The sequence below is a fragment of the Crinia signifera genome, chromosome 5 (genome assembly GCF_055691185.1).
Source record: "Crinia signifera chromosome 5, ASM5569118v1, whole genome shotgun sequence".
Taxonomy (NCBI): Eukaryota; Metazoa; Chordata; class Amphibia; order Anura; family Myobatrachidae; genus Crinia; species Crinia signifera.
The window spans coordinates 284,466,054-284,491,810 of record NC_139221.1 but is presented as its reverse complement, the minus strand read 5'-3'; the positions used below and the strand labels follow the sequence as shown (position 1 = coordinate 284,491,810).

Below are 25,757 nucleotides of genomic sequence, written 5' to 3'. Positions count from 1 at the left end.
TATGGATAGGATAAGTGATGGAGGAGGTAAATGACGGGTTAATAGAGAAAATAAAGGTTAGAATTAATGTTACAATAGTAATAGTTTGCGCATAAAATCATGCAGGATATATAATGTAAATAACAATGCATAAAGGAAATAGGATGTACATAACAATTATATAGATTGTAAGATACAAATAACAATTTAGTAGAACATTTCCATAACGGTGTAGTACAGAGAGAGTACAGGATATAATAACGGTGCAGTACAGAGAGAGTATAGGATATAATAATGGTGCAGTACAGAGAGAGTACAGGCTATAATAACGGTGTAGTACAGAGAGAGTACAGGATATAATAACGGTGTAGTACAGAGAGAGTACAGGATATAATAACGGTGTAGTACAGAGAGTATAGGATATAATAACGGTGCAGTACAGAGAGAGTACAGGATATAATAACGGTGTAGTATAGAGAGAAAAGTATATAATAACGGTTTAGTATACGGAGTATAGTATATAATAACGGTTTAGTATATGGAGTATAGTATATAATAACGGTTTAGTATATAAAAAGTATGGGATGGACATAAGTTGTAGAGTATAGAATGTATATAAGGTTTATAATAGACAGTATATGTGTATATAATGGGCTTGTATAGACAGCATAGTATACAAAACGGTTTAGTATTATTCAGAGTGTAGGCTATGCATAACGTTTAGCATAATGAGTATAGGATAAACATCACAATTTAGCATACAGCAAGATAAATAAGGTTTAGATATAGACAGTGCAGGGTGTACACTATAGTTGAAACTAGTGGATATAAATAACGGTTTAGTATAAAGTTTAAAGGATATACATACCATTTTAGTGTAAAAGCGTACAGGATGTATATAACGGTATAGTATAGAGAGTATAGGATGTACATAACGGTATAGAGAGTATAGGGTGTATATAACGGTATAGTATAGAGAGTATAGGATGTACATAACGGTCTAGTATAGAGAGTATAGGATGTACATAACGGTTTAGTATAGAGAGTATAGGATGTATATAACGGTTTAGTATAGAGAGTATAGGGTGTATATAACGGTTTAGTATAGAGAGTATAGGGTGTATATAACGGTTTAGTATAGAGAGTATAGGAATTACATAACGGTGTAGTATATAGTATAGGATGTATAGTACACACTATTTCAGTATAGCGAGTATAGGATGCATATAACGGTGTACTATAGGAGTTAAAGAATGGTGTAGTATGGAATGGACAGAATGGTATAGTATAGGAAGTACATAACGGTGTAGTATAGGATGCATATAACGGTATAGTATAGGAAGTACAGAATGGTGTAGTATAGAATGGACAGAACGGTATAGTATAGGAAGTACAGAATGGTGTAGTATAGAATGGACAGATCGGTGTGGAGAAGGGAGTATGTATTAGCTGGGTGGTACAGAAGAGAAGATAACGGTTTACTGTAGAATGTGTAGAATGTAAATAAAGGTTACAGATAATGGCTGCTAGTGTGTGTGTGCATATAATGGCTTTGTGTACACAGCACAGGATGTAAATAACGGGACTGTATATAGTGTATAGGATGTAGCTAATGCTTTTATATGTGAAGTATAGGATGTTAATAATAATAACTGCTTGCTAACCATTATATAGCTAATGGACTGCTATAGGGAGTACATAAAGTATTGCACAATACAAGCATGCAATACAAGCCAGGCAGAAGTCCCTGACTACATTATAACTAATGTGACCCAGCAGCAAGGGCTCTCCCATCCCAGAAATGAAAGGGATTTTAATGAAAATAAAAGCTGTAGCCACAGGCAGTGGTGCAGAAATGACAGCAATGTCTGCCTGTAGTGCTGCTGAAGCTCAGGGCTGCAGAAGTACACTACACCCCCCCCCCCCCCCCCTTGTTTCATTAAGATCCCTTTCCTAGGCCCCTTCCCTATGATCTAACTTAACTATTGTGCGTCTCCAAGCTGGACATGGACTACTAGCGTGTGTAGGACATGGGAGCCCACAGACAGTGCCCTCAGGAGGATGGGGGGGACATGGAGGTAGGGGAGAGGGGCTTACCTGTGTGTGTGGCTTTTGCTGCGAGAAGTGAGAAGTTGTTAGTGAGATGCAGACATAGACCATGCTCCCTCCATCCTCCACACTGAGAACGCATAGCTTAGCCTCTCATGGGCCACATAACTGCAACTTGCCATTTTGGAGTCCAGCTCATCGCTCTGTAAGACCTGGCAGAGGAAGTCTATGTATCTGGAGGCCAGTTTCAGGGTCTGGATCTTGCTGAGCTTGTCAGAGGGCAGGGTGGGGATGATCTTGCGAAGGGCAGCAAAGGCTTCATTCAGGGACTGGGTCCTCTGGCGCTCCCTGACGTTGGCCATGACTCTTTGGGTCTGGAGCTCCTCAAAGGACTGGGGGCTGCTGCCGGTGCTACTGGCCTTCTTGTTTCTTTTCACAGAGGTGGGGCTCTCAGGATCCTCAGGGTTCTTCCTAGGGGCCCTCTTCTTTCTGCATGCCCTCTTGTTCTGCTGCCTGTCAAGCTCTTCGTCGCTGTTGCTCAAGCTGTCCACGGGGGAAACCGGGGAGCTGGACTCTCCCTGCATCATTTTCCACCAGCACTATGGGGAGAAAGAGCCCGGGCAGAGGGAAGGGGACAGTCCCAACCGGTCTCCCCAGAAATCAGCCTGCTCCAAGGTGGGGGGCAGTATCTGCATCCACACATAAAGCCCAGCCCTGGCACTGTGTCCCCAGGCGCCAGCGTGTTTCTGAGTGGATGCAAACTTTTCTGAGCTCTTATATTTCTTGCTGGCAGAAGGATTTTGGGGGGAGCTTCTCATTGGCTGATCTGCTTCCCCCTTGACGTCACTGGGAGTGTCCTCCTCCCCTCTCTCTCCAACTTTTATTAGGTTTCCGCTAAGAAGAAGAAAAAAAAAAAGTAAGAAAGAAACATTTTTATGCCATTCGTCCCTGGGATATTTTCTTAATAAATCCTACTAAATAATCCCGTTTTCTGCATCCACCTGGGACACATAATGTATGTGGCTGTGGGATCTGGAAGAAGTGTTTCCTTCAGATCTGCAGGCTAATCGGGACATCAATAGGCTGCAGCTAGGAAGGGTTTTTTTTTTTTTTTTGGAAGGGGGAAGCTCTGTTTGTTAATTGCAACTCCATTAACCCCTTCCATAGTGGAGGAGCAGGGAAATCCTGGCAGGCAGGGGGTTAATGCATAGATGCAAATTCATCATCCAATAAAGCTGATTGCACAATGTTACATTCCTTTCTTCAGACAGCTTGTCTTCCTCAATACAAAATGAAATGCAAAAATCGATTAAATGGTACCAATAATTAGTGCTCATCTATTCTACTGTGTATTCATTTCTATGTATTCGGCACAATAAACAATGTTCTGCTTAGCACAATTAGGGTTACGGTTGGTATTTCCCATACCTTTATGATAAGTTCCTGTCCTGTAGTGTCCCAGAACTGGTCACTGTCATTATTTACCGAACTCAGGCCCTTATTCTAATCGGCTCGGTACGGCCCGCGTGCGGCCGTACCGCCGATGTTTTCTCTCTGCACATGCGCAGAGGTCACTCTGCGCATGTGCAGGGGAATTCTCCGTGTTAAAAATTTAGACGCCGCAAAGGGGGCGTATAGGGGCGTGAGGGGCTTCATCCCCTCATTTCCCTATGTGTACGCCCCGCGTTTCATGGGCGTTCCCATGCAAACGCGGGGCGTACGCATGGTAATGAGGGCATGACGCCACTCATGGGGGCGGAAAGCTGACGTCGCCGGATGTCAGCTTTCAGCCCCCATACAAGCTACCACACGGACGATTGTCCGTGTGGTCTCAGCTTGCGGGAGCTGCCGCGGCGTGCGGTCCTGCCTTCGATGGTCGTCGACCATCGAATGCAGGGGGCAGCTCCCAGCATGGTGGAGGCGTACGCCTCCACCATTTTCGTGCGGTTCGCCAGCCGTCCGTGTACGGACGGCCGTGGCGAACCGTATGGTGGGCGGGGATTCGTCTGGTGCGGTCGGAGCCGCATATGCGGCTCGACCGCACCAACCAGAATAAGGGCCTCATAGAACATAGACGCCACTGATTCACAGACAATGGTGAAGTGATTGTACTCTAAAGTGCTAGATGTTGGTATTCATCTAGATTAATATGACTATAAAATGTAAGGATTATCTATCTATCTATCTATCTATCTATCTATCTTATGTCTACATGTCTATCTATCTATCTATCTATCTATCTATCTATCTATCTATCTATCTATCTATCTTTCTTTCTTTCTTTCTATCTATCTATCTATCTATCTATCTATCTATCTATCTATCGATCTATCTTATGTCTATCTATCTATCTATCTATCTATCTATCTATCTATCTATCTATCTCTCTTAAGTCTATATGTTTATCTATCTATCTATCTATCTATCTATCTATCTATCTATCTATCTATCTATCCATCTATCTATCATACGTCTCTATTTCTAAGAAAGAGGTTTGCAATCACATGTTTTGTAGAAAATCTCTCTCTCTCTCTCTCTCTCTCTCTCTCTCTCTCTCTCTCTCTCTCTCTCTCTCCTAATAATGTAATAATGTAATAATATATTGCTATATTGATATAGTTTCCAATCTGATATTGTAAATAAAGAAATATTGTAAACGAGAAATATATTTTTCTTGTTTAAAAGCTCATATCTATCATCTATCTATCTATCTATCTATCTATCTATCTATCTATCTATCTATCTATCTATCTATCTATCTATCTATATCACAGTCGACTTCGATGATTTACTACGAATCTATCACGGGAGACTGCAGGACAATCAGGCAGTCGGGTCCCTCATTAATTTGCATTAATAAGATATCTTCTCTATATAATGAAACATTACAGATGCTCTGGACGTGTCCATCTCGGTCCAGGATCTGTGAACAAGATCATATGAAGGAGGAAGAAAAGGGGTTGGGAGCAAAAACCGAAACGGAAATATGAGATCCTAATTGATCAAAGTCAGAGCAGTGAGCAGCGTTAATTGTTTGTGACACAGGCTGTGGGGACAGCAGACAGCAGAAGACTCATCCTCCTCCTGCATTCCCAATGTAGACATTCTTATTGTCTACTCTTGGTATCTATTTTATTCGTGTTCCCTTTATAAGGACACAATCTATTGGTATTAGCAGAGCAGTGTGATACCCGCAGGGCCTGTACTGTGCCCAGTATGTGCCAGGGTTTCCCTCCCCACTGCAGTAAGGACATACTGTACATACAGTAGAGTACCTGTAGTCTGTGCAATGGCATATACAGTACTGTAATCCGCACTCATTCTATTGTGAGGACCAATGCAAATGACTCCATCATATACTACAAAATGACTTCATCATATACACAAGACCCAGGCCTCCCGTGGCTTGTCAGATGCAGCGGAACTACAAGGCCCAGCGTGCTCTATTTTCCAAGAAAGTATTTATCTGGCTCTGTCATTTCATCTGTATTTTTCGATATAAACCACTTACTGCTAGTATTGGTGAGGCTGCTCCTGACGATAAGAATGAAGAACAGATAGGGGAATGCTAGGAATGGATCAGTGATATCAGGCAATGGGCACAGTCCTGCTTGTGTCTGACATATGCACATTATAAATGACCAGATTAGAGCCCTCATTATGCAGTGTCTGGTGGGGGGCTGGGATAACAAAAACAGGAGATAGTCCCACTTTATGTCTCATATACATTAATGATGCCATGGTTTAGTCATTAGGTGTGTGCATGGAGGGGGGGGGGGCTATGGGAACCTTATTTAAATATATTTGTCTTGTGCATAGTAAAGTATCTGTTTTGCAAATGTGAGTGAGGTATAATGATTGGACCCTAAGGGAAGCCATAGAGAACCTCACTCATCGGGACTCTGATCTAGAGAGCAGCCACTGGGATTAGTGTAGAATGTAACATAAACACTACCTGGTGTGACAGATAAAAGACACAGATAAAACGTGGCACATGGAAGGGTAGGTTTGTGCAATGCTCCTGCAGGACAGCCCTCCATGCCATCCCAGCACCGAGCTATACACACTTGGGATTAGGCATTCCCTCCCTGGTGGGTAATAATTACTGAGCCTTGCTTCTATCAGGGGGTTTGGAAACATGAATCCCTTTCTAGTTTAAACACAAACATCACCAAGCCTCAGTTTTGTATCCCCCAGATGGAGACTGGGCAGACTGGCAGTGTCTCCTTACTAACAGCCAGGCACAGACAGCTACTGTAGATGTTCTGGCACTACAAGTCCAAGCACGCCTAGTCACCTGGGACTTGTAGCTTCACAACAACTGGATGGCCACAGGATGCCCCAGATTGTATCCAAAAGTGCAAGGTCATGCTATCAGCTGGTGTTATGGTGCAGATGCACTAATTGACATATACACGCTGTATATTAGGCAGCATAGACACATACAGTTATAGGGGAGGGGGTAATGGGGGAGGAGGGGGGAGGGGAGGAGAGTGTTTATTAACCCTTTGAGTGATTTGAATATTTTTATTCATTATAATGACCTGTCATGTTTACCTTATATAGGAGATACAATCGTTTGTTACACAACATCTTTTATTACACAATATGATTTATTTGCATTTATATAACACATGTGAGCAGTGCTGGCAATTTTAGCAGATATGTTCAGCATCTCTGACAGGGCGAGATGTATCAAGCTTCAAGGGGAGATAAACAACCAGTCATTCAGCTCCTACCTGTCATTTTTCTTAAACACAGCCTGTAACATGGCAGTTAGGAGCTGATTGGCTGGCTGTTTATCACTCTCCGCTTTATCACTTTTTGAAGCTTGATGCATCTGTCCCACAGAGATGTTCGCACTCAGGGGCAGATTTATATTAAGCTTGGTGAAGTGATAAAGTGTCTGGTTTTTATCACCGGCCAATCAGCTCCTACCTGTGAAGTTACAGGCTTGGTTTGAAAAATGACAGGTAGGAGCTGATTGGCCGATGATAAAAACCAGACACTTTATCACTTCACCGAGCTTAATAAATCTGCCCCTCAAATCATTAAGTTACATTTGCAAACCTTCGCTATTATTCAATACTCTTCACGAAGATAATAATAGAGGTTTGGAGCGAATTAGAAACAGCAATGGATGTTCTAGTCTAGTGTAATACATAGTTTACTTTATGTCAGAATATGCATTGTTTGCCTATAAAGATTGAGTTATGTTCTATTGTATTTCTGGTTCTAGTGCTGCAACAGAGCCCACACATATCCTACAGAAATAGGTTCTTCTTATTTAACCAAATACAAACTCCATTTCTGCATAAACATCGCCTTACATAATTTGTGGCTCTATAACCGACCACAAGAGGGACTCGTTTTCCCACTGAACATTCGCATCTGACAGCTGACTCATCAGCAGTCCAGTCCAGGACAAGAATTGATTGTATGATTAATTACCTACTTACTGGCTGCCTACTTCATTAGAGGTTTAGGACAGTAGACTCTTGTCACTAGAGAGTCACAGGTTAACGTTTACATTTTTTTTTTCAAGTTGAATTTAAAAAAGTATAATCAGCCAACAGATGATATCAGCATTGCAATAGCTTTATGTGTGCATGCATAGGACACAGGATGTCACCGGGGAGACCTCTCCAAGTAGAACATCTGGATCATCTTCTGTTTAGTAAACTGTTTAGAGATGAGGCTATATATCTTTTTCACGCATGCACTGGGAACACGCCAGCCACTGAGTCTCTGCAAACCTTAGTTACAGTTATTGCAGAATAAAAAGCTGAAACATTGATGGAACTTTGTATCTGCAGAACAAACAGGAACATTTATATAAATCATCTTTTACGTGTTGTGGAACTACAAGTACCTGCATGCTATGCTAGCTTCCAGCTGGAGAGTAGGTTTCTGACATCTGTTCTTCTTGTAGAATATATAAGAATTTCAGACTAGATCACTGTTTTATCTTTTTTTTTATTGTCTTAGGTCCCTGTGCAGAAATTCAAACAGTGGCCCTTCAGCTGCTGTGAAACTACACATCCCAACATGCCTTGCCATAGGTTTAGCATTTCCTAGTAGTAAAACTGTGGCAAGGCATGCTGGGACTTATAGTTTCACAACAGCTGGAGGGCCATAAGTTTGGCCACGCCTAACTAAAGGTCAATACACACTGGGAGATTTTACCCAGCGCCAGCAGCGGGGGCGGACAGCTTTGAATAGTGCAGTGCAATGCAAAGCCGTCAACAAAGCCGCTCATCTGCTGGCAATACCAGCAGATGAGCGGCTTTCCCGGCAATGATGCGGGAGCGCGCATCAGCGCTCACCACTCATCGCCGGGCCATACACACTGGGCGGCTTTGAGCTGACAGCCGCTCACACTTGCTGTTTTCAGCAGCTTTCAGTTCAAAGTTGTCCAGTGTGTATGGGAATTTAGGGTAATTTTATATGCTGTAACATATTTTCAGCATGCAGAACACATTTAACATAGATAAAACATGTCATATATGCAAAGTTGCAGATTTAGAATCGAGATTTGAAAAAAAGAAATTGTCCTTTGAATCAGTGTTTTCCAATGAGACTGTCTCTTTAAATCAAGGTCTGCTTGCTCCTAATAAGAGTACCTAATTTGTAAGGTCACACTGACCTCTTGTGTTCAGTATAAACAAGTCCTTTGGCCTGTGTGTGAGTCTGAACCATCCCACCCACACATCCCTTCCAACATACAGTATACAGTGTATGTCACAGTGCTATTTGTAATGAGTTCTATGCTGCATTAATAAAACAATTATGGAGAAATGTTTTACGCAATCATCATTATCACATTGAAAATATATCAGAAACAAATTTTAAAAATGTAGCTTATACCAAAATTGAAAAAAAAAAAATAACACAATGCTACTTTCAGAAAACTTGAAAATGACTTTTTTTTACAAACTGATGGGTTATAAGGACAAGTCCGCAGACAAATGATTGATAGCTATATACAGTGAGTCACAACCATATATAAGGTAATGCAACCATTACTCCATGTACCACATTTAGTGTTTATTGAATTTATACTTTTGGATTGTTATCATTTATATATATGTCTAATGTCCGTGAGTCTCTGAAACACTGCCATCTGCTGGGAGAGAATACATATTTTTTCTAACACATTTATTTGTTTATTACCAGTTTCTTATATAGCACACACATATATTCCGCAGCGCTTTACAGAGAATATTTGAACATTCACATCAGTCCCTGCGCCAGTTCCACATGTACACGCAGACATTCTAGGGTTATTTTTTTGTTGGAATCCAATTAACCTACCAGTATATTTTTGGATTGTGGGAGGAAACTGGAGTACCCCGAGTAAACCCACGCAAGTACGGGGAGAATATACAAACTCTGCACAATTAGGACCATAGTGGGAATCGGAGAATGAGGCAGTAATGCTAACCATTACACCATCCGTACATGCACAAACACAGAAGGTAGCAGACTAGCTTTCGAAGCTTTTGCTTTGAGCGGGCTTACTAGTTATTGGATATACCCTGTAGTTATTCTGATGACAATTTGTTTCTAGGTAATTTATTTATTTCATTATATTGAGCATATTGTTACTTTAATATGATGTGCAGTAGACAGGAAGTATATATCGGGTATGGGTCAATGGGTTGACCCATAGGCCTTAGGTCAAAACCTGAAATAGGTCACCTCAAATAGGTCGACATGGCTTAGGTAGACACATTTAATAGGTTGACATGGCTAAGGTCGACAGGGTTGGAAGGTCGATACACGCATTAGGTCGACAATGGCAAGGTTCGACAGTCAAAAGGTCGACATAAGATTTTCACATTTTTCGTCCAGAATGTTGATACAGTCAACATGGACACCGTCCCTTGGCATGGCTCGGTGTGCTTGCCATACTTTGGCTATGGTGGGGCATAAAATGCCGCCTGTCAGCACATGTCAGCTAAAAAAAAACTCATTAGTATGCACGTGCACTCATTACATATGCGCAAAGTGAGAACTACTAGTTCTCATCAGGGACTGGGACTGCCTGTACCCCGCATGGACCCTGCATGGACCCCCGCTGCCTCCCCACTGCACTGCATCCCCGTGCAGGTAAGTACAAGGGGAGGGGAGGTGGGGGCACAGGGCAGGTACGGGGGGTTAGGCACTCTTTACACTTGGGGGGGGGGGATTAGGCACTCTTTACACTGGGGGGGGGGGTTAGGCACTGTACATTTTACACGGTTCACTGCAATGGGAATGGTACTTAAACGGTATTTAAAACGTTAATCTGCTGAAGTGGGAATGCTAATACCCTTTTAAATACCATTTAAGATTACCAGTACTTTAAACTGGTCTGCAGTGGGAAAGCAGCATTAGGTGCTGTGGAATCCTAGTGATGTCATATAAATAAATATTAATGAGTTTGAAAAAACTCAGGAGCCCGAGGTGTGCTCCCCACCACCAGTGCTGTGCCTAAACACGTGCAAAGGAGGCCGTGCGATCGAAATGGGTCCGTCTCCGAAGAGACAGGGCCCCGTTTTTCCCCTAACCCCTCTCAACCATAAGGCCGAAGAGGGGAAAATAGGGAACGGTGGGTCCTCTTCGCCGAAGCTTAGAGAGACCCTCATTCCTCAACCCCCGAAAGGGTTAGGACGGTGGGTCCTCCGCAGCCCATGCTTTGGAGAGACCCGCAGTGGACTTCCCTCCGCCTTGCGGCTCGGGGTCGTCCTCGGGGGGACCGAAGCTCTCCCCAAAAGGCGAGAGCTTCGGCACATTGGGGAAATGGAAGGCCCAGAAGGGTCGACCACACTACCCAAAAAAACGTGACAAACTACAAAAAAATACAAGGAACGTGAAAAGTGACAAACGTGAGAGGGGGAAGAGAAATAAATAATATAGGACCCTAGCCAGAAGGCCAGGGTGGGGGTGTGAAAAATTGTCCTACCCCATCCAAAAGGACGAGGTAAGGACGTGAAGCGCATACCTAGAGGGAAAGTGCGCAGTGCTAGTGCCATACTAGTGCATGGTGATTTTGGGATCACCCGTGCATGTTCGGCACCCCCGAGTTTCCCCGGGGGCACAGTGCAGCCTCGGACTCCAAGCAGCCAGCCAGTCAGCGTCCGACCAAGTGTTTCTCCGCCCTACCAGCAGGCCCTTTCCGACCCCCCGGCATGGGAATGGATACTCCACCGGGCTTTTCGATGAGTCTCCCCCGCAGCGGCCGAATAGACCAACCGAAGGAGAAGAAAACACCTACTCAGTCCCGACGTTTCACCTCTCCCAGGGATTGAGTACTGGGCTGGGCTTTTCGCTGTCTCCCTGGCCGAGGGCGACATGTTACCCCCGGACCAGAGAGCAATCTACTCGGTCCCAGCTTTTCCCGTCTTCCTGGGATTGGATACTAGACCGGGCTTTTCGAGTGACTCTCCCTCGGAGGCTATGGACCCCCGAACAAGAGCCCCATCTACTAGGCCCGATGCTTCTCCCCTCCCTACCAGTAGGAAGGTATGCTCCCCCCCTACGGCAGGATGAAGATACTCAGCCAGACCTTACACCCGCCCAGAACATGAGGTACACTACGCCTCAGCTCAGTAGCAAGGTGATTAGGTCCAGCTTTTCTCTATTCTCTGCCAGGGGGCGGTCCAGACCCAACTGATAAGAACAGATACTACACTTGATCTTAGCCAAAAGGCCGAGAAGCGAAATAAATATTAATGATAATACTATTAATGCCATATTAGAATAATAATAATAATAATAATAATAATAATAATAATAATAATAGAAATAATAATAATAAGAAGAAAGGGGCATACACACAGGGCGATTTCAGTCCCATTTCTAAGCGATCTGAATAGACACATGCGGTATGCATTGTGGGCGCACCACGAAGTGTTCTGAGTGATCATGCTGTAGCACATCACTCAGCAAGACAGCCGGGTCGCCCTGTGTGTACGGGGCTTAAGAAGAAGACGAAGCTAAAATCTGATCATTTAAAATAATAAAGTATAATCAAGAACAATCCAAATGTATTAGGATTTTGAGACAAAATTGTACTGTAGAGTTTTAGGTACTCTTTACCTAGAACGGCGCCCGCGATTAGAATCGCGGGCGTCGGGGGTAAAAAATCGCGGTCATCGCGGGTAAATCGCGGGTACATAAAAATCGTGTACCCGCGATCACCGCGATTTTCCCATAGGGAACAATGTTAAAAAGCCTGATTGACCGCGATTTTACTTTAAAATGCCTCAATGCCCGCGATTTTCACATAGGAATCAATGTTAAATGGGCTACAGAGCCCAAATAGTCACAATTAACCCTTAAATGTCACCCCAATTTTTGTACGCCACCCCACGATCCACGCCAACCCGAAGCGTGGCGAGCGCAGCGAGCCCGCGAGGGGCGGCGGTACGCGTCCTCCGACCTTTTCATGCCCTACTATCCACGTCAGCGTGGAGTTGAGAATAGAATAGTGTGGCGAGCGCAGCGAGCCACCGAGCCCGAAGCGTGGCGAGCGCAGCGAGCCCCGCGAGGGGACGCGGATACCTTCACAGTTATACGCGTCCCCTCGCGGGCTTCACAGGTATCCGTGGCGAAAAGCGGACACCTGTGAAGCCCGCGAGGGGACGCGTTTACCTGTGAAGGTATCCGCGTCCCCTCGCGGGGCTCGCTGCGCTCGCCACGCTTCGGGCTCGGTGGCTCGCTACGCTCGCCACACTATTCTATTCTCAACTCCACGCCGACGTGGATAGTAGGGCATGAAAAGGTCGGAGGACGCGTACCGCCGCCCCTCGCGGGCTCGCTGCGCTCGCCACGCTTCGGGTTGGCGTGGATCGTGGGGTGGCGTACAAAAATTGGGGGGACATTTAAGGGTTAATTCTGCCTATTTGGGCTCTGTAGCCCATTTAACATTGATTCCTATGTGAAAATCGCGGGCATTGAGGCATTGAATGCAAAATCGCGGTCAATCAGGCTTTTTAACATTGTTCCCTATGGGAAAATCGCGGTGATCGCGGGCATCGCGTCGCGGCCGTTTATGTACTGCCCGCGATGTCGCGATCACCGCGATGGGCGCCGTTCTAGGTAAAGAGTACCGAGTTTTATAAACCATCACAGGAACACTTGAATACTAAATGATAAGAACATTTTTAAATTTGAGATTTTCTAATATATATATATGCGGAGGAATTAGATCACAATAATATATAAAATAAAAAAATTCCATAACATCTGCACTTATCATTACTTTAAAGGTTTTAATATTCTATACTACATTTAATCTGGGTTGAATTTGCGTATGTTATATAATAAAAAGCTAATAGTGCTCCTTACTTCTGTGGGGGGAATTCAGGTGTTTTGCATGCCAGCAACCACTAGATAGTGCCTGATAGAGCAATTTAAAGTGTTGATCTGTTTGACCATGAACAGCCAGCATCACTGACATTACTGTTATGTGTTGTACGAAATGTAGTGGCAGGGCGCTTAAATGAGTGGCTATTCTACTAGTGGCTGCTAGGGGGGCAGAGGAAGTCAAGGAAAACAACGGATGTACAGATAGCAGCACTATAAAGAAAATAAAAGATTAGTAGTGTTATTGTCTGTACAAATAAAAACTATTTCAATAATCTAAAAATAGCATGCGCAATGTAACAGAGTAAAAAACATCAATCACATCAATTAGTAACTTGTGAGCTTGTTCCTATAAGCAGGGCTTAAAGTAGTTCTGGAGAGGTGGTGGAACTCCTTTCCCCCCTAACCATTTCACCACCCCCCTCCCCCCATTAGGCAGAGCCTAGACCAGTGCCAGGGAATTTGTGCCCTACCTCCCATAAAGGGACAAGGAATGGGTGAGGTCACACATAAAGTAAAATAGTAACTCCAATTAAAATTACAACACACAGTAGCACAACACATTACACATGTATTGCCCTCCTTTCATATTAAATCACACAGTAGTGCCCATTATACGTATATCCACAGTTGTGCTGCTTATACACATCTGTCTTTGTCACTCCAGCAGCTCAGTGTCCATGTCGCTCAGCATCTGCATGCCTAGTGTCCCTCCAGCAGTTCCCCACCTCTGAGTTCCTCCAGCCCCCTCTCACCTGGTCTTCAGCAAGCACATAGCCTGCTCTTCTTCTTCCCTTCAGCGGCGGTGACGGCATGACATCACATACACCGTGCCAGAAGAAGAAGCTGCTGGGACACGCTTTTCTGTTATAATTTCTGTTCAGGGCTGTGGTAGAGGTTGAACTCAGTTCCTCCTACCATTAGAGGTGGTGGAACTCAGTTCCACCCCGTTCCCCCTCACTTTAACCCCTGCCTATAAGTCACTGTTGGGACTAGGCTATATGTGCCCCCCCACCGATTTCAGCAGCGCCACCCCCCCTAGCCCTCCCACCCACCCGAGAAAAGTTAAATACCCCCTTACCCCTCTGCATGCCACCGCATTCAGGGACCCACAGCGCAGCTCTCCTCCTGGCTCCGTCTCCTCCTGCAGTGCAAATGAAAAATGACCATCACATAGGCTGCCCCCTAATAGCAGACAGTTTTTAGGGATGCCGCCTCCTCTAGCATCCCTAAAAAATGGTCTGCTGTATGGGGGCAGCCATTTTGTGAGGAGCAGTTTTCATTAGCACTGCAGGAGGAGACGGAGCCAGGAGGAGATCTGCGCTGCGGGACCAGGAGGAGACAGAGAGTCTGATCACAGATGCATAGTAACCATAGCCCCGCAGACTGGCACCCACAGTTACTCAGCGCCTCCCTGCTGCAGGGCTATAGTTACGCCACTGGTTGGGACCAAATAAGTTTGTGGAGAACACAGAATATTTACTAACAAGCTTAACTGATGGAGGAGATAAATAAAGTCCAGACAGGGTCTCTAAAGACAACAGGGGGCATTTAATTGGATGAGAGATTTAGAAAGTGAGAGATTTGGTAAGAAAACTCCAGTTTTTTTAAAATCTCTCACTTTCTGAATCTCTCATCCTATTAAATTCACCCAATGAATCCTCATGATTGTACGGTAGATCAGATTCAGGCACAATCTGTGGTGTTGAGACTGTCCGTATAGATGGCAAAGGTCCAATGGATATTCAACTAGTGTGGTTCAAGTTGAGTAGTAATAGTGGTAGGCAGCGCAGTAAACTAATACGTTTAGTTACCCCAACAGTGTAATACGTTAGTTTCTCTCCACACCAACTGACAGGTTTAGCTGTTATTGTGTGTCATTGGCAGGGGAGTTTTGATACCTTCGGGAAGATGCACCATTGTTGGGAGAGCGATAAAGTGGAGAGAGATGAAGTAGCAGCCAATCAGCTTCTAACTCCCATGTCAAAGGCTGTGTTTGACAAATTAATGAAATCTGTCAGTTACTTTCCCTGAACAAAATGGGGTACATTTACTACGATGGGAGATCTATTGAAGTTGGGATGTCACCCATAGCAACCATCAGATATTTATTTAGCACCTTCTGGAAGATAATAGAGTGAATCTGATAGGTTGCTATGGGACATCCCATCTTCAATAGAATCCCCATCTTAGTAAATTTAGTCCAACTTTGTATGACGTGTAATAAAGGCCCCCATACACTACAACGATAAATCTGATGCTGAAATTGGATGCAATTTCCCTTGAACTCCCTCTGGACCTTCCCAGGAGTGATTCCAGACGATTTGGTAATTTGGTGTAATTTTTTGCATAAGATATATCTCATGCGATTGATCAAACCAAGATAGATCGCATGGGATATATATTACGGTATACAATTGTACCATAAGATATATCTCATGGGCTGGGTTAGAGGGCTAGAGGGACTGGAAACATCAACCAAACCTCCTGCGATATATAGCATACGATATATTGCATGCACAAAAAGCACTTTTTTCCATCCGATTAAATCCGATTCCGAAAAAATCACAGATCACCAATCTAGAGGCTCCTAATGTTAAAGTTGGCCCTGAATAGGGTCTTGCACCCTTTGATAAAAAATGCCTCTAAATCAATGATGTTTGTATCCTGTAGATCTGTAAATATGGTCCCAATCACCCAATCATATCTCACAAAATATCCTATGGAATTCCCATACAGGGCCAAGTTCTCGGCCAAGCACATTGGTGAAAGCAGAGGCATCTCCTGATTTTGAGCCAATTAGACATGTTCTGAACATCAAAACTGGTTTTGAAGTAGGCAGGGGATTCCAACAACAAGCTGTAGTGAATCAGGTCTTGATGTGCTCAATAACTTTGATCTGATTAAACAAATCGATGCCACAATCATCTATGACACATGCAATTGAAACTCAATTTAAAAGATGTGGCTCTTACGCGTCATTATGAATTCCCCATTTGCAGACTGCAATTACCATTCGCAATCAAAAATTGATGATTGTGTTTGAGATTTTCATTTGCTATTCACATAAAAATGAGTGGGTTTTTATTAAAAAAAAATTTTAACACCATCAAAATAATATGTTTAATTGAAATAATTTTTTTTAATTCAAACTGCACTTACTGCTGTATTCACAATTGATCTCTCGAGGATCGCTGTGTCAAGTTTTGATGTACACAATAAATAAAAAACATTTAAAATATAACTTTTATTGTGTCTGAGACGATTAGAACATGTCCAATGCTGTTTACACTTTCACATTTTAGAACCAATAACCCAACATGCCCATTTCTAATCTGAGTGTTTTAAGAGGCGAGTGAGCTGGTACGGTGAGCGTAAGTGACCTGCCCATTCATGCGAGCAATTAGTGGTTACGGGCAAACCACAAAGTTAGGTAAAGGAAGAAAAGGCTCCTGTCCGGATTGTGGTGTCAAGTACAGTTTTAGTTGAAACAAAGTTCATACAACCAACTTGTGTATTTCCCTTAACAAGTATAATTACATATCACACACACGCTGCTTCCACTTCAGACAGGAGATTTGGGCAGTGACGCACAAACACTTGGCTTGTATGACACATTGCTTTTATCTATCATGGATATATTTTATGTCATTCTCATGTAATACTATCATCTGAGGCAAGTGCATCATTTACTTCTCTGTATATAAACATCTGCTTGTCTGAGACTGAATATACAGCGGATTTCTTCCTTTTAAATATCATGTAATATAGGTGAGGTCTGTCATTAGCAAAGAAATTGTCGTGCAACAAAAAAGTTATGTTTGGTTATGGGTTGTGCTTTAGGTAAATTGACTTTAATGTGGTGATGCAGTAGAGGATTCTGGGTAAATACATATGTTAAGCTTGATTAAGGCCTTGGGCATTACTCAGTGTTCTCCACCTACTTGTGCATCCTTTACACGTTGCTTTTCTATAACACTTACTTTATTGAAGGGTCAGTGGTGGAGCAGGACCACACAGTATAGCAAACAGGTTTGAATCAGGCCGATAGTACTATATCTGTACTATATAGTCTTCCCTGCACAGTTTATTTTTCTATACGATATAGATGGGTTGGGATTGTTTGGTCTACAGCAAGTTGGTCGACAAGCGTTGGGTCAACACCGTTAAGTCGACATGGGGAAATGTCGACATGGGTCAAGGTCGACATGGGTCTAAGTCCACATGGGTTTAGGTCAACAGGTCAATAGGTCGACACAAGCAATAGGTCGATAGGGTCTAGTTTGACAGTCAAAAGGTCGACATGGGGTTTTCACTGTTTTTTTACCCAAATGTTGACACAGTCGACATGGACACAGTTTCCAATGTACCGCATCCCCTCGCATCGCTCGCTTCGCTGGTAATGCTTCGGGTGCGGTGCCTTGCTTTGCTCGGTACACTACTTTATTCTCCCTCCCTGTCCTAGTGGATGGTAGGGCATGAAATACCGCCTGTCGGCGCATGTCAGCTCAAAAAAACAGTGAAAAACCCCCATGGCAACCTTTTGACTGTTGACCTAGTCCCTGTTGAACTAGAGCCTGTCAACCTAATGCTTGTGTTGACCTAATGACCTGTCGACCTAAACCCATGAGGACCTAGACCCATGTCAACCTAGAACCATGTCGACCTAGAACCATGTCGACCTATCCCCATGTCGACCTAACGGTGTCAACCAACTTGCTGTAGACCCAATGGCCGTATCCCGACTAAACGTGAATGGCGCTGAAATCCATTCTATTTTGATGCGATTTTACCTATATACAAAAAATGTAATAGAAAAATAGACTAAATTACACCCGTAAGGCAGAGGTGGGCAATAAGTGGCCCTCCAGCTGTTGATGAACTACACATTCCAGCATGCCTTGCCTTAGTTTTGCTGTATGACTACTAAACCTGATGTAAGGCATGCTGGGTTGTGTAGTTCATCAACAGCTGGAGGGCCACTTAACCCCTGCTATAAGGCATTCCTCATGAAGCCACGTTCCTTCCAGACAAGCCACACCCCCTGCTCAACAGAATTTGAAAATTGTAAAGTAGGAACAAAGTACCAGTTGGCTCCTAACTGCAATGTTAGACGCTGTGTTTGAAAAATGACAATAAAGTTGGCTGGCACAGATGTGTCCTGCTACATTGTTGCTGCTTATAATGTTGCAGTTTAAGCTGTGGACACACGCTTCCATTCTGGCTATTGATTTTGAATCTAAGGTTAAAATTGAATAGAAAGTTTGTCTTGTTCAGACACATGCAATGCAGATTTAAATGCCGATACACACCCCTGTTTAGTCAGTACCGCATAGAAAAATAGAGGCAAGTGCAGGCAAGTCTTTCTTGACTATGCCCTAAAGGGGCATACACATGGGACAATTTTAGCCCCATTTCTAATCAATCTGACCAGCACTGATCGCTCCGTGTTCTGCCCGGGTTGACAGCGATGAGCAGTCCATGCGACGCTATCACCCGCAGGGAAAGCCAGTGCTTGCACTGGCATTCCAGCTAGATTGCGGAGCTTTGCCTACTAAAAATAGGCAAAGCCCCTCTCAGCCCGATTGCTCAGCACACAGCATCATGGTGTGCACAGCGATGTGTGCTAGGTGATCATGCTTAAGCACATCGCTCAGCAAAAGAGCTGGGTCACCCTGTGTAAACGGAACGTAAATCTAAAGCACATTTACAGTGTAGTTAGACAAAAGCAGATAGTCAAAATCGGTCATGAGTGAGAATCACAGTGTATAAAAACAGGATTGCTGTAGCAAGATCACTATGTGAATGCGGCATGGCATTCTGCACTCTTTAGCATCACTTTAGCATCACTACTGGGTCCATTCAATGGCATAGTGCCAACATGGAAACCCTCACTCCCTGCTATAGCGCAACATCTGTATTGGAGTGTTTTTCAGATGTAGCCATGCTCACCGCATGTGCCTGTTTGGCTAGTCGCACCAGCGACTAAGGCCACTGAGCTGCACCAGGCTACGATCAGCTGTTGGCTACTAGATTTATAGATAAAAAAATAAAATAAATAATAAAGAGCCACGGGTGCAATTGTACCACATGTGAATGGCGGTCTGCGTTCTCATCGTGCAATTTACGTCGCACTCTGCATGGTGCCACGGTGGGCGCAGCTCCAGCTGCTATCCATACTGTGTACTATGCATTGCCTCATAAATTGAAGCACAGTAATACAAATGGCAATTCCCATTGATTTTCATTAATACACATACTCGGATAAAAAGATCATCTGTCAAGAATAACCAATGTACATATCTTTTACTGAGCACTTACAGAATGATAAAACATATGTAAACCTTATTTATATAAAATAAATAAAATAAATAAATTCACAAGTAATTTACTTATACCCCGTTCTCACTGCAAGACAAATTCCCGGGTCTAGCATGTCGAACCGGAAATTTGACTTTTAACAGGGTTTTTTTTTTTTTTTGCAGTGTGAACGGGTCAACCCGTGTCTGCATACCTGGATCTCATACACGGGTAAAACCCTTCTTTTTACCCGTGTTTGAGATCCGGGTATGCAGACACGGGTTGACCCGTTCACACTGCAATAAAACCCGTGTTAAAAGGCAAATTACCGGGTAGAACTGCTTCACCCTGGAATTTGCCTTGCAGTAGGAACGGGGTCCCATCGTCGCAGCCGCGTTGTGTGAACACGGCATCAAAGGAGTACTATAGAAGTACACAACACCTATTAATAAGCTTATTGATAGAAACATGCTTAGGTTAGTAATTATTTATTAATTATTTATTTAATATCACTAATTTATATTTGATCAAATTATAGTAAACGCTCATTTGCATGACTATAGAATTCTAACGAGGCAGCTGCTAGTAACAGATTGGTATAAAATGTATATTTCTGTGATATAAAATACAGATCATCTATTATTATTATTATTATTATTATTATTATTATTATTATTATATACTTTCCCCAATATTATGGCAGATCTACTTACAAATAAATAAAATAACTTTGCATTCTGCATTTGCCAATGTTTTATTCTGCATTAATATTGAGTCCATTCTATCGAATGTTCTAGACTACCTTCCAGCAGACACTAACTATAAAATCATTTGCTTATTTTTACTTCTGGGGAAACCCACACATGTCATCATTCCAATGTGATTTCATTTAGACTTATTTGCTGGTTTTCGTGTCTGAATAATAATTGTAATGTGATAGTTTGCAGGAACTTCGCTTATAAGCAAAGGCTCCTTTTAGTGTGGCAAGCAGATATATACAAGACATTCTATGAGCATCATTGTATTTTCTCAAGAGCTCGAAACCACCCTGATTTCCAGGCTGCAGACCACCAAGTATTTGTAAAACGTTACAGGAGATAGAGCAGGAAATGCTTGGGACATCGAGCTATGCTCAGATGGGAGAGAGGTCAAATCATGTTTGTTGTGTCCTGTCCCCTGTATCACAGACGCAGGATTACCTGCACTTATTCAGTGAATCGGGGCTTATATCAAACATGTATAAATGATTGTAACATATAAGCAAATTCATTTTTATTTTTTATATTACAGGGTTGGTCAAAAAACGGGTCCTCCTCCCGGCCCCCCTGAAAAGTGGGCAACCCTCCCGGATTCTGGGGGACCCCCACACCACCACACCCCCCTGATTGCAGCATCTTACCCCTGACCTGATTTTAATGCAGCAATCTGCGGGTCGCTCAGAGGAGGGGGCAGAGCTAAAATGTCCACAATTGCGTCATTTTATTCCCGCCCTCTCCACGGAGATCTGTGAATTGGGGTATTTTACATCCTGGGAGCGGGGCTTAATGATGTCACGCTCAAGCCCTGCCCCCAGAACTGCAGCTGGAAGTCTCCTCTCTGGGCTTCTTCCAGAGAGGAGGCTGATAAAGTCGGCAACCCTGTTATATTAACCTATAAGCATTTAAATATCCATGGCATTGAGTAAAGTGTATCATACTCTCCAACATGACCCATTCCATTAGGTACATAATGCTCTGTTCCTGGACTTCCCTGCCATTGGCAGTTACAGAGGTTGGATTTTAGCACAGTCCAAAATTCAAAGAGGGGGTCACATCAACTGCCAGTGAGTCCAGGACAGTGATGTTTGGAGTGGCATTAGGTGTGGCTCCCCTTTTTGAATATTGGACTGTGCTGCAGCCCCACCTCTGCAACTGCCACTGGTAAAGAAGTCCAGAAACAGAGCAGTTTGTACCTAATGGAATGGGCCATGCTGGAGAGTATGATACACTTTACTCAATGCCATGGATATTTAAATGCTTATAGGTTAATTTGTATTATGTATTGTATTGTATTAATGGTGTATTTGTATGTACAGTACGTGGAACTTGAAAGGGGGGTAGTTCAGACCTGAAGACTGCTCTCTAAAATTGCAGAGACTTGCGATTAGATAGCCGCCGACCGTCTGCAAATCCATACACAACTCACTCACCTTCGAATAATTTTCCCAGTGTGTGCAGTCTGTGCATAACCCAGGACACACTCTGGCAGGTATTCAATGCTGTGGGTGAGTGGTGACAGCGAGCAGAGCTTCCTGCTTGCTGTCACCACTCACCCTGACAGTATTCAATGCACCCCCCCCCCCCTCGCTCATATGTCAATTCCCCCTCGCTCCATTTTTTGAGCGAGGGGGAATTGGCGTATGTGGCTCCAGAAGCAGCAAGACTCGCTGCTAAATACAGCGAGTTTCCTGCATTAGCCGCGGGTTTTGCTGTTATGGGGAAATCTCGCCGTCCTGTGACGGCGAGGATTTCCCCAGAACATTGAATAGAGCGAGTGGCCGGCGTGGGGGTTAAACAGCGAGGATCGCTGGTTTTAACTGAAACAGGCTGATTGGGACCGGAGCAAACGTCACACACCCTTCCTTAACCCCTTCCCGACATTTGACGTATATATACGTCATGGCCGGGATGTACTTCCCGACACATGACGTATATATACGTCATGACTTCAAAGTGCCACTGCGTCTCGAGACGCAGTGACAGAGGGACGATGTCTGCTGTCCCTGACAGCAGACATGTCCCTGCATGCCCAGGGGGGGCTGCGATGCCGCCCCCCCGTCGGCGATCGCTGTGATTGGCTGTTCAGTGTGAACAGCCATTCACAGCGTTTTCCTGTGTTACTGGCGAATCAGACGCTCGGTAACACAGGTGTCAATCACCGCCGGGCGTCAGGGGGCATGAGGGGGTCATCGGTGACGACGACACCTCACCCCACCTGCCCCCAAGGCTGTGATTGGTCCGTGGGACCCACGGACCAATCACAGCCAAGGCGCGTGATTTAAACTAACGGTGACTGCGCTGCAGACGCCATTCCGGTCTGGAATTGCGTGCAGAGCGGTCACCGTGCCAATCTGTCGTGATACATACCTGATCCTTGCCTGAAACTTACCTGATCACCGCTGATCACCGCTGGTAGCGTGCTGCCAGCAGCTGGATACTTCCTGGATCTTGTGACTTCTGTGTGTGCTGCTGCAGCAGTGTCATAGAGTCACAGATCGTGAGAGATAGGGACAGATAGTGATAGAGAGTGATAGAGAGTGATAGAGAGTGATAGAGAGTGAGAGATAGAGAGAGATAGAGAGAGATAATGACAGAGAGTGACAGAGAGTGATAGAGAGTGCTATATTTTGTGTCTGCTACCCCCCCCTTTTGTGCTGATCAGTATATCTGTGCTGATCAGCAACTTTTTGGGGGTGCAGGGTTTTTTTTTTATATATACCTGTCAGTTGCTGCCAGTTGCACTGTCAGTTGCACCAAAGGTTGTGCACCTGCTGCCCCTCACTGGTAATCAGTGTCGCATCACTGATCACCTTTTTTTTATTTTTGAGGGTGCTGTGGGGTCTTTTTTTAATTTTTTTTTTTACACACACTGTGATTTTGTGGGTGTCCTGTGGCCACTGTGCGCTGATCAGTGACGTACATCACTGATCAGCTTTTTCGGCACAGGGTTGATCTATTTTTTTTTTTTTGATCAAATTCCTGTTGCCTTTGAGCGCTGTTCAGTGACGGACGTTACTGACCAACATCTGTGCTCAATTTTTGGCGCAGGACCTTTTTTTTTTTTTTTTAACCCCTTCAATTTTTTTTTTTTTATTGGGATCAAATTCCTGTATAAAGTATTTTTTTTTCTGCACTACATACACACTACACACTACATACCCCCCCGTGTTGAAATAAAGTTTGTACCCCCCCTACACTATACACGTGTTGAAACATTTCACTACCAGAAAAACAAAAATAAAAATGGCATCCCAAATGTCATCCCAAATGTCATCCCAAATGTCATCCCAGTCATCCAGAAGAATGTATTCAGCGGAGGAGGCATATGCCATGCTTGCCTCTGACTCTGACACAGCCAGTGATGCAAGCGGGGAATTTGAAGGATTCGCCTTAAGCTCCTCTTCCTCCTCTGCTGATGAGGGACCCCCTCAAAGACGCCCCCGTAGAGCAGCTGAGACCCCCCCCAAATGATTGATCTCGTATGGACCCCACCACCAGACAATTTTGAGCCCCAGGTTCCTGAGTTTTTGGCCATCCCAGGAATCCAATTTGATTCAGCAGGTCTCAGAGAAATTGACTTTTTCAAATTATTTTTCTCTGATGATTTTATAAATTTAATGGTGGACCAAACTAATTTATATGCCCAGCAGTTTATTGCTCAAAACCCCACGTCATCATTTGCTAGGTGGACCCCTGTAGATGCAGTAGAGATGATGACGTTTTGGGGTCTGGTGTTACATATGGGCATAGTAAAAAAGCCAGAAATTGGGCAATATTGGAGTACAGATGTTCTGTACAGCACCCCATTTTACCGTATGGCCATGACTCGGGCTCGTTTTGAGATAATCCTTAAATTTTTACATTACACCGATAATACACTGTGCCCACCCAGAGATGATCCCACCTTTGACCGGCTATTCAAAGTCAGGCCGGTCATTGATCATTTCAGTGCCAAATTTGCAGAGATGTACATCCCTGAAAAATGTATTTGTATTGACGAGTCCCTTATACATTTTAAAGGAAGGGTTAAATTCCGCCAGTACCTTCCCAGTAAGAGGGCAAGGTATGGCATAAAAATGTATAAGCTGTGTGAAAGCACCTCAGGGTACACCCACAGGTTTAGGGTATATGAAGGGAAGGATTCAAGAATTGAACCGCCAGAATGCCCCCCCTCCCTCGTAGGTGTTAGTGGAAAAATTGTCTGGGATTTAGTGCACCCCTTCCTGGATAAAGGTTATCACCTCTATGTGGATAACTTTTACACTAGCATCCCCCTGTTTAAGGCCCTTGGTTCAAGAGGTACAGCAGCTTGCGGTACTGTGCGTAAGAACCAAAGAGGCCTCCCAAAAACGCACATTGCCCAAGTAATGAGAAGGGGTGAAAGCAGGGGAATATGCAACGAAAATATGTTGTTGGTCAAATATAAGGACAAGAGGGATGTCCTTATACTGACAACAATTCATGGAGACAGTACCACCTCCATCCCTGTACGAGGTACCAGTACCCACACCTCAAAACCTAATTGTATCCTAGATTACAATAGGTACATGGGCGGAGTGGATCTTTCAGATCAGGTACTGAAGCCGTACAGTGCCCTGCGGAAAACAAAAATCTGGTACAAGAAGCTGGCCGTGTATATCATCCAGATGGCACTGTATAACGCTTACGTGCTATTCCGTTCTACCAGCCAGAGGGGGACATTTATGCACTTTCAAGAGGAAGTCATAAAGGGCCTAATATTTGGGAACCAGCAGGCAGAGGGCCCCAGTACTTCTAGTACTGGCCCCCGTATTGTACCAGGGCAGCATTTTCCTAACGAAATCCCCTCCACTGCAAGAAAGGGCAGGACACAAAAAAGGTGAAAAGTTTGCTATAAAAAGGGAAAAAGAAAGGAAACTATTTTCCACTGTGAAACTTGCCCCGACAAACCCGGCCTATGTATAAAGGAGTGTTTTAAAATATACCACACATCTATGGATTATTAGGTTCATCATTTCACCGTGCTTCGGGGGTCTTGCTAATGCCACATAGCACCCACCATTTATTCCACCAGAATCTGAGCTGCAAAATCCAAAAATCACTCCTTCCCTTCTGAGTCCTACCATGCACCCAACTGGTATTTTTTGGTCACATATGAGGCATTGCCATACTCGGGAGAAATTGGGGCACAGATTTTGGGGTGCTTTTTCTCCTTCATACCTTCTGAAAATGAAAAATTTTGAGCCAGAACTGCATTTTTGTGTAAAAAAATGTAATTTTTCATTTTCACTGCCCAGTTGTATCAAAATTGGTGAAACCCCTGGGGGTTTGAAATGTACA

At 43.9% G+C, this 25,757-nt stretch overlaps 1 protein-coding gene and 1 pseudogene across 2 annotated transcripts in view; both read right to left on the bottom strand.

Moving 5' to 3' along the window:
* TWIST1 (twist family bHLH transcription factor 1) overlaps nucleotides 1–2,819 on the bottom strand; it is a 3,653-nt gene extending 834 nt beyond the window's left edge. Inside the window, exon 1 of one of the 2 annotated variants that reach the window (XM_083186382.1) lies at nucleotides 2,208–2,819. In XM_083186382.1, the coding sequence (XP_083042508.1) occupies nucleotides 2,208–2,615 (408 nt within the window). In that variant the 5' untranslated portion in view covers nucleotides 2,616–2,819. Of the gene's footprint in view, nucleotides 1–2,076 lie in introns of both variants that reach the window. The other variant, XM_083186381.1, reaches the window with a different exon arrangement.
* Nucleotides 2,820–11,632: 8,813 nt separating this feature from the next.
* LOC146006101 (U2 spliceosomal RNA) lies at nucleotides 11,633–11,734 on the bottom strand (annotated as a pseudogene).
* Between the last annotated feature and the right edge of the window lie 14,023 nt (nucleotides 11,735–25,757).